The sequence below is a fragment of the Ricinus communis genome, chromosome 2 (assembly GCF_019578655.1).
Source record: "Ricinus communis isolate WT05 ecotype wild-type chromosome 2, ASM1957865v1, whole genome shotgun sequence".
NCBI lineage: Eukaryota > Viridiplantae > Streptophyta > Magnoliopsida > Malpighiales > Euphorbiaceae > Ricinus > Ricinus communis.
Genome location: NC_063257.1, coordinates 3,422,780 through 3,431,815, shown reverse-complemented (window position 1 = coordinate 3,431,815; position 9,036 = coordinate 3,422,780). Strand labels below are relative to the sequence as shown.

Genomic DNA, 9,036 nt, shown 5'->3' with positions numbered 1-9,036 from the left:
TATAATTTTGTACAAATATTAAAATTGAAGTAATTATGTTAATTGGTTGAAATTTATTAAGAAAAAATAGATTACAGGCTAAGTTTAATAATAATAAAAAAAAAAGTATGGGTTATTTCCAGCAATTAAGCAGAGTAAAAATACCTCTGAAGCAAATGGTAGATCTCTCGTCTAGGGCTAGAATGACGGCCTGGACCATCTGGAATAAAATTTGGGCTCTATCTAATTCAGGCCACACAGGTTAATACGAATCATTAAATAGGCCTGGTTCAGGGTTGTGGATCAAGCTTACACACCTGCGAGTCTACAAACTCTAGCCTTACATAACACTGAATCCAACAATTTTATGGAATTTATTTTAATTCATTTAGAATTTTATATAATTAAATTTATGAAATTAATAATAATTATATTAAATTTAAAAAAAAAAAAAACTTATGAACAAATCTAACTAAATTAATATATTTTATAATACTAAAATAACCTTTAAACTTCATCATTTTATTTTATATTTCTTCCTTCTTTATAAATTTTTTACTATAATCCATTTCTAATATGATATCTATTTTATGTTGAATGAGTTCTACAGTCATTATTTAATGCATCAGATATAAAATTTCATTTTGAAATGAAATCAATTTTAAATTCGTCTATGAATAAAAAATTTATAGTTAAATAGATAATAGGTGAGTGTTAATAATTTTCTTAACCAACTAAATAGTTGGATATAACTACTAAAAAAATATAAGGTGTAATAGTGCTAAAATTGATATACACTAAATACAAACTTTATCAGTAAAACTGATAAAAGATAGTTAATTTAGTGGTAGAATGCATTCAAAATTTTAATTTTATTTTAAAGCATAACGGAATTAAAGCATTATAAGTTCACTTTATTTTAAATTTGGGTTATTGATAGATATGAGAATTGAAAAAGATTAGATTAGATGCCATTGTGTAATATATCTTGTGCAAATTTACTTCAAAATTAACGAGGTCAATTGCTTGTCTACAACAATAGTGGCCAACTTCCTCTTTCCATTAACTTATCTCATCCTCGTTTCAGGGAAAAAGACCTGGGATTTCCATTTCTCATTATTGTCGAGCAATTCAAGGTGCACTTGCCTCTTCTTGCTGGGGCTTCTCTAGCTACAATGAATGATTTGCTGTAGTTTCCTTAGATTTTCTTCTCTGTTGTTGCATGCTTGTACATTCTGATATCATCAATTAAGGACTTCAAGTCATTGTAAGATGACCCTCCTTCTTCCACGGCCTTTTTAGCACATTCTGCTAGTCTTCTTGCTCTTTTTCTCATTTCAATTGCTTCACCTCCATCACCCACTACCCTTCTCACAGCATTCTCTATATTTTTTCTACTCATCAGTGGTGATTCTTGAGTTGCCCATATTTTCCAACTCTCATTACCAACAGGTACTCCAAATTTAACTACTTGGGTTACCAACTTCTCATTGTAAAACTGTTCTGCAAAAATTGGCCATGTAACCATAGGCACACCTGCGCATAGCCCTTCAAGAATTGAGTTCCAACCACAATGAGTCAAGAATCCTCCAATTGCTGGATGCTCAAGTATCATCACTTGAGGAGCCCATCCTTTTATGACAAGGCCCTTGCCACTTTCCTTCAATCTTTCCTCGTATCCTTCAGGCAACCACCATTGTTCTTGCTGATTATCTTCATCTTTCTCATTGTCATTATAGGATTTTAGTACTTTTCCTACGACCCAAATGAAAGAACGGCTTGAATCTTCAAGTGCACTTGCAATCTCTACTATCTGTTCCTTGTTGAATCTGGTCAAGCTTCCAAAACAAACATAGATTACAGAATTAGGCTTCTTGGAATCAAGCCAGCGCAAACAGGTGTGCTCGCATACACTAGTCTTATCCCCTCTTGCGACTTTATCATCAGCAAAGAGAGATACAGGGCCTAAATGCCAAGCTTTTATTCCTATAACTTTTGTAAAATGATCAGCATAAGCTGGTTCTAATTCATAAAAACTATTCATCAACACTCCAAAGCTCTTCCTCTCAGCTTCCTTAAGTGTATCGAACAAATCAGAAAAATCTGTTCTGCTTTTTACGATATCAGGCAATTGCGATCTCGTCAGGTTGACTAGGTCTGGCAAGCCTGGAACAACAAAACTTTCTGTCTCAGACGTAATAGAATCATGAGGCCGATTACACTCGATACTATTAGCGACGCAAAGATTAAAGAAACCACTGCCACTAAATGCAAGCCTCGGTATTCCAAGTTCAACAGCAACATCAACAGTCCAAGGAAAAAGATAATCAGAGACAATGCAATCAGGGCTATGCTTTAGAAAGATCGTTTTGATCTCCGGCTCCAGCAAACCTATTCCATGAAAGAGTTTTATAGACATCTCTGGCGTTGGTGTTGATGCTAAGTTTTCACAGCCTTCAGGTAAGCCAGCCTCTGCGGAGGGGAAACGTAATATTTCAAGAGAAATGTTTCGACCGGCTTGAATATCGCGATCGATGGAACTCTTGAAACGAATGGCATTCTTCGTGGTGGTTATAATGGTGACTTTTATACCATTTGAAGCAAACAGTCTGGCTATGTCTATCATTGGCATCATGTGACCTGGGGCCAAGTAGGGAAGGAACATTACATGAATTTGTTCTGCTCCTGAAACCATATTCAAATAAAAAGATTTTGCAGATGGAGATTCAAAACTGGTGTTCTTGAGGGAGAATCGAATGTTACTTGAACAAAAAGAACAATTTTAATTGCTGGTGGCTGATGGCTGGCCAGCTTTATCGGAGGACGAAATATATTTTGTTTGGTTGATGGTATTAATAACATGATCTCTTTCTTTCTGTTTTTATTTATAGATATCATCGTCTCAGTTGGACTAGAACACTCGTACAAGAATGAAAAGCAGTTCAGAAAATTCGCAGGAAATCAAGGAGAAAATATTTTATCACATTTCAATTCAGTCTGATTATCGTGAATAAAAATAAAATAGAAAAGATAAAGACAGCATGCAATGGAGGCGTGGACAATCAGAGCTTGTCACCTTCTGTTTTTAGGCTCCCATCAAGCCTAAAATATGGATTTAGCTCCATTCTCAACAGTTGTGACTGTGAGGGAAAACTATCCAAGCCCATAAATATTTTTGGATGTATCTACTCAACTGTGACCAACACAAGTTACTTTATTATGCGAAAATTGTTATGATCTCAACATCATCTCAATCGTGGGAAGCTATGACTCATTTTGATAAACAAACAAATAATTTCTTAAATTCTTATCTAATATTGATGTATATGTTCCTATCTAATGATACATATTTATTAATTTAAAATAATGAAATACGTGTTAATCATTTAATATTATAATATAACACAATCATATATATCAGTCACATAACATGAAATTATTATTAAAAAAAATTTGAATGTATATCGAATCTCAAATTGGTTAGATTTAGAACTGTTCCTCTAAAATATATGGTGTTAAAAGGGAAAGCATCTCAATTTATTATAAACATTTCATACAGCCGGAAATTGAGTAAATGGAAACCACTAATAAATAATTAAGTAGTTGTGTTTATTTATGAATGTGATATAAACATTGTTGAAGCATAGGAGTTGATAATCTAAAATATTATGGGTTTATAAATGTGTCCACCACTAAGACAACCTCGGCCCATGATTATTCCTTTTCATATAATTGCAAGTCAAAACCCCACAAAATTATATTCTCAACTTTCAAGAGCTACTAGAAACAAAAAGTGGATGCCCTGCCCTACCCTACACGCTGCCATGCCATCCTTCGGATAGACCCCGTAATTTGCCCCACCCACCAACGCCCGAGATTAATTCAATGTTCCTACTCCAAATTTATTAAAAAAAAAAAGGACAAAATTCTTGAATAAAGCTAATTTAATAATTCTCAATTATAATTTATTTGTAACAAGTGACAGGATCAATTTTACTTTTAAATTTAAGTTGATCTTCTGTTTGACTTGTTGGAAACCGCTTGATATTGCTATTACTGAGTCATAAGAAAATTAAGAAGAGATATTAATTTCTAATTTATCAGTGTAATCTATTTGAACTATTAAATTAAATCTATACCAGCTAAATAATAAGAAAATAAAAGTAAATTTATTAATTAATATATTAATGATAAAATATTTATTACAAAAAGTTATAAGCTATTTAATAAAATTGTATAATTACATTCTAATTATAAAATTCAATAAACACATAAAGTTAAATTATTAAAATTTTAAATTATGAATAAGTACATAAATTTAAAAATAAGTTAAAATCACAAATTATATGAATTTTAGTAGTGGATTTCAGGGTAGTTTCATATGACAATAATTATAATATTTATGAAATTTTTCCGTACAAAATTAGTGTAATAGAATGTGTAAAATCTGAATAGCTGTAGGTGAGGTTGGGCTTATCACATAATTCGAATATCTATATATTAGTAATAATTTTATTTAGGTTTTTCGTGGAGATATTAATTATTTTTTAATAAGTATTAAAAGGAGTAATATATTCCAAAATTTATGTGTGAAGTGTTTCCTAAAGACTTCAGTTTATATATATATATATATATATATATATTGGTTCCATCCCTCTCAAAATTAATTTATAATAGCAAAACACATGTGGGTGAATTCACGTTTAGTTTATAAATATGTTAAATATTAAAAAAAAAAAAAAGAAAAAAGAAAAATAGAGGGTGCTGGGTTTATATGTGCCGTCGTCCTGCAGGAATCTATTTGTTGACGATGACATGACTAAATCTCATTAGTTTTGAATATTAAATTATAGGCATACTATTCCTTCCACGCAACATAATAATAGAATTTGGAAATGATCTTTTCTTTTTCTCTTCGATTATTAATTGGACATTGCAGTCAACTATATCTGATGACAGCCGGACATTTTAATTTTTTATTTTTTTATTTTGCTGCTGGAGATTATTTCATCTTCTAGACCTCTTCCAGCATGAAAATTAGGAAGACTGCGAACCAAATGCCATTTCAATCTTACAAGCTACTACTAGTAATTGCTAGCCAAGGTACCATCTTCAAACCAACCCCCAAAACCAGAAAGAAAGGAAAAGAGTACATAAAATGGAAGGGAAAAAAAAAAGTTTGTCATCTTTATGCCTTTTGTTTATTTTCTTTCTTTCCCGTTACCACATTGTACTTTTGCTATGTTTAGAACTGTTACAAGAATCTGATTCTCCAAATTTACTGATAGAAGAAAAAGAAAATTATTGAACAAAATTGCATCTCAAAGATATGTGAAATAAGGACCACCAATTTACATTTCAATGAACATTAGCATCGACTGTACAAGATTGTATATTCCTGATATAAAACCCATCAAAGAGACAATATGTATCAATAAAGAATGGTCCTCAGAAAAGCGTGTTTTCTATCTATCCTATCCCAAAGATTTTCTTTCTCTGATGTTAACTATCAAAGACAGAAGAAGAATTCTGATGGTCCTCGCAAAATCCATGATCACTCTTGCACACAGAAAGAATAAACAGTAAACACTGATGCAGAAAATTGTTAGTGATTGTGTGTGTGTATATAAATCTATAACACTATATTTGGAGATCTACCGGTGCCATCCAGTACAATTTCAAACAAATCTGCTTCAGACTCTTCATCGAAATCAACTGCTCGATTATTACTAGTACCATTGTGGTGGTGGTTGCTGCTGCTGTGAAGGCTAGCTTTAGTTGTACATCTGTTAAGCCATTGAGAATCAATTCTGCCCATTGAAAATAGTTCTTTACTGTCTTCATAGCCCAGAGCAGGTGAATTTACAAGCGGCCCAATGAAGCAAGGATTCGGTGTTCTCTGAGCATTTGCCTGTGCATAACTGAATGCACTTTGTCCAAAATTTACAAGAACTAATACGTCATTGTTGGCTGCAATTGTTGGGTATAATGGACTCCCGAATTCTTCTGTCTTGCAATTAATTACATGCACCAACTCTGCATCCACTGTGAAAAATACTTTCTTTTGCCTTGGATCAAAACCACACCCAATTACTTTGTCCTTGCTTGCCCAGTCTCCTTTTTCAGATTCAAACACAAGTTTAATACCTGAAACATGTTTAAGGAAAAAAGAAAGTATGTCATGTGGTAGCAAAAACAATTCCATTGAACTGCTAAAATCTTAGCCTGCTAGTTGTTGCATGATTCTGTTTCATTGAACCCAATCCACATCATTTATCTGGTCAACTAATGCTTGATACCTACTCCCAAAACAGTGAAGCAAGATACGGTCGATTGTTTTAGCTTAAAGAAACAATTCTTCTCCATTTCATGTAATTAATGGCTAATCCATTAGTGGACCACTTCACATTAATCTTTAACTAGATAAATTAGGTTAAAGAATTATTCATTAGTGGATTGTCAACTTTTCTTAGTGCTGCTACTGCACAGAAGCAAACGTACATGCTACATTTTGACAACTACAATAACTCATCAAGAATTAATTGATTTATTTTTCATCAGCGGATGTTATTGTTATTCTAAAACTGTGAACTAAATTAATAAGAAGATGAGAAAATTTACCATCAAGATAAACAGAACCATTGGAGTTGAACCCTATGGATCCTGGATAACTTCCAGGAAGTCTCAAAGGAAGAGAACCTCCTGTGGTGAGTCCTAAAGATAACATAACAGCTTCGTCTTTGCCTTCATCTTTACCAGTAGCAAGCTTCAGTTCTTCAAACTTGTTAAATCGATGACTACTAGTAACATGTGCTAAAGATTCTGAATTCATTCTGTGGTTAGAATTTTCTTGGATTAGTTTAGTCTTCTCGCCTTCTCTAATCTTGGCGACAACAGAATGATCGTGATAATTCCCTTGACAATACAAAACTGTTATCTCAAAATAGGCTTCTTGAGGAAAAGCTGAATTACCCAAAGGAGGCCCTGGTAAGGGCAAACCAGTCCTGATTACAGAAGCAGCAGACATAGGAGGACTATTAGTTGCATTAATTTTCTTTAACCCTGAATTTAGCCTTATTTTTTGCATAAAATCTGCTGATCCTTGACATACTTCCCAACTTATCTCTGTCTCTGCTTCTCTTCCATAATCACCAACTGCACATAAGCCTAACAACGATGACCGTGAAGATGGGGAGGACATAAAACCTGTGAAACCAAATCTAGACCATCCATTTTCAACTGCATCTGTAATGAGTGATGGATGATCAGCCCAACTGAACAAAGGTCTTGTCGGAACCCCACGTCGGAAGACATAATAATTTCCTTTTCTTTTGCCATCTAATTCAAGCTGATGATGAAGACTGGTATTATTCCCTTGATGAAGCTTTGCAATCCCATCTTGCAATCTTTCTGGTCTTGTTCTTGCTGTGTCAACAACAACATCTCTAACTTGTTTGAAACATAAACGCCGCCTAATCAACACGACAATAAGGATCGCAAGAACTATGATACCTATTGCTATCAACACAACATGTTCCCATTTAAGCATTCTTGTTTCAAGAAATGATCAACTTCTCTCTCCGCCCTCTTTCTGTTTTTGTTGCAATTGTTTTATATGTATATATATATATATATAGACTAAAAGAACAAGCCTGGTTTATTTGGAAAATGCTTTTGTTTTTTTTTTTTTTTTTTTTTGGGGTAATGAAAGGGGAAATAAAACAGAAAGAATAGACTAATATAAGAATGAGGCGTGGACTAAGAATGGTTCAAGAAAGGCAGGAAGGTATTAAAGAAAGAATGAAACTGGTTAATGCCATGGAGGGTTGATTCTCCATTTCATCGCTCAATCTTTGGTTTCTGGCACTTTATATGGTGACTTTGCCTCTAACGAAGTAAATTGTGCCATTTAAGACTGCCTTGAATGCTTGTATCATTTTATTGTAAAAAATATGAAATAAAAGACTTTGTATATATTTCTATCAATATACTAAATCAATGGATGATTAACATATATTTATTAGTTTTAAATGATGAAGTATGTTTTAAGTCATCACATATCAAAATATAAAATATTTATACATACATAATACTCTTCTATTGATTATAATATATATATATCAAATCTAAATAAATATTTTTTTTATTTTTATGGCTCGATCAAAAATTATTTTATAATCATAGAATATAAATTAATTAATTGAAATGCACGTCCAAACACCATTTTAACCATTGGTAAAAAGAAAATAAAGAAATGTGACATTTTTCCAAGATGACATTAACTGTTTCCTTTTTCTTTCCCCCTAAAGTCTATACTTTTAAGTAATTAGTGTGAACCGACAGTTTTTCCTCATTAAAAAATGGATTGGTTGATTTGTATCAGTTTTTCAAAGGAGAGAGAGAGAGAGAGAGAGAGAGAGAGAGAGAGGGAGTATTAAGCAAACACTTCTAGAAGGAAAGGGGACAATGGGGGCAATTGTGGTGCCGGCAAGACGGAGAGTGTCAAGAAAGTCCAAAAATTAAAGAGTAAAAGCAGAGGAAACAGAGGAGCAAGAATTTATAGATTGCAGGACGTGTTTGTGGTAGTTAGTTGTCGACCGGTAACAGTTAAATCCAATGTTTGTTCAGAGTTAATGATGCAGAAATTTATGCAATCTAAGAGAGCGAAGTACATTAAAAAGCCTTTTTCTTTTTCACAAGGCATCAAAATTAAATTGTATTGAGACTTTTGGGTCTAATGGCAGATTGTAGGCAATGTTAGTACCTTGAGATAGAAATAGAGAATTTGTCAGTGCCTTGAGACATAACTGTAGGGTTTTGGAAAATGGTATCGCATTGGATGAGTGAATCAGGGGAGGGGACGCTATGTAAGTTATGAAAGAGTGGTCGTTCGGAGTTCCATTTCAGTAAACCTTTTTATTTAATGTTGCCATAGAATTTCATCACAGAAATGCCCTCCTTCACCTTTCTAATGCAAGGAAATACAATTTTAAGTATATAAATCCTTCTCTTCTTTCATTGCCGTTCCTTTTGTTTTTTTTTTTATGGCTCTCACAC

The 9,036-nt window shown here is 33.0% G+C and overlaps 2 protein-coding genes across 2 annotated transcripts; both read right to left on the bottom strand.

Annotated features, from left to right (window-relative positions):
• Window positions 1-938: 938 nt before the first annotated feature.
• Window positions 939-2,999, bottom strand: LOC8288574 (scopoletin glucosyltransferase). The gene has a single exon (XM_002510133.4). The coding sequence runs from the start codon at window positions 2,672-2,674 to the stop codon at window positions 1,178-1,180; it is 1,497 nt and encodes a 498-aa protein (XP_002510179.2). The 5' UTR covers window positions 2,675-2,999; the 3' UTR covers window positions 939-1,177.
• A 2,308-nt stretch (window positions 3,000-5,307) lies between these two features.
• On the bottom strand, window positions 5,308-7,935 carry LOC8288575. Its single transcript, XM_002510134.4, has 2 exons — window positions 6,601-7,935; window positions 5,308-6,126 (listed from the first exon to the last, which is right to left on the bottom strand). Exons 1-2 carry the CDS (start codon window positions 7,526-7,528, stop codon window positions 5,612-5,614), a joined length of 1,443 nt encoding a protein of 480 aa, XP_002510180.2. The 5' UTR covers window positions 7,529-7,935; the 3' UTR covers window positions 5,308-5,611.
• Window positions 7,936-9,036: the final 1,101 nt, after the last annotated feature.

What these genes read in the sequence shown, in the direction of transcription:
- LOC8288574 (XM_002510133.4), bottom strand. Translation starts at nt 2,674, where the DNA reads ATGGTTTCAGGAGCAGAACAAATTCATGTAATGTTCCTTCCCTACTTG.
- LOC8288575 (XM_002510134.4), bottom strand. Translation starts at nt 7,528, where the DNA reads ATGCTTAAATGGGAACATGTTGTGTTGATAGCAATAGGTATCATAGTT. An exon ending in TGGTTCTGTTTATCTTGATG is followed by an intron (nt 6,127 to 6,600) that starts GTAAATTTTCTC and finishes AACATGTTTCAG; the next exon opens with GTATTAAACTTGTGTTTGAA.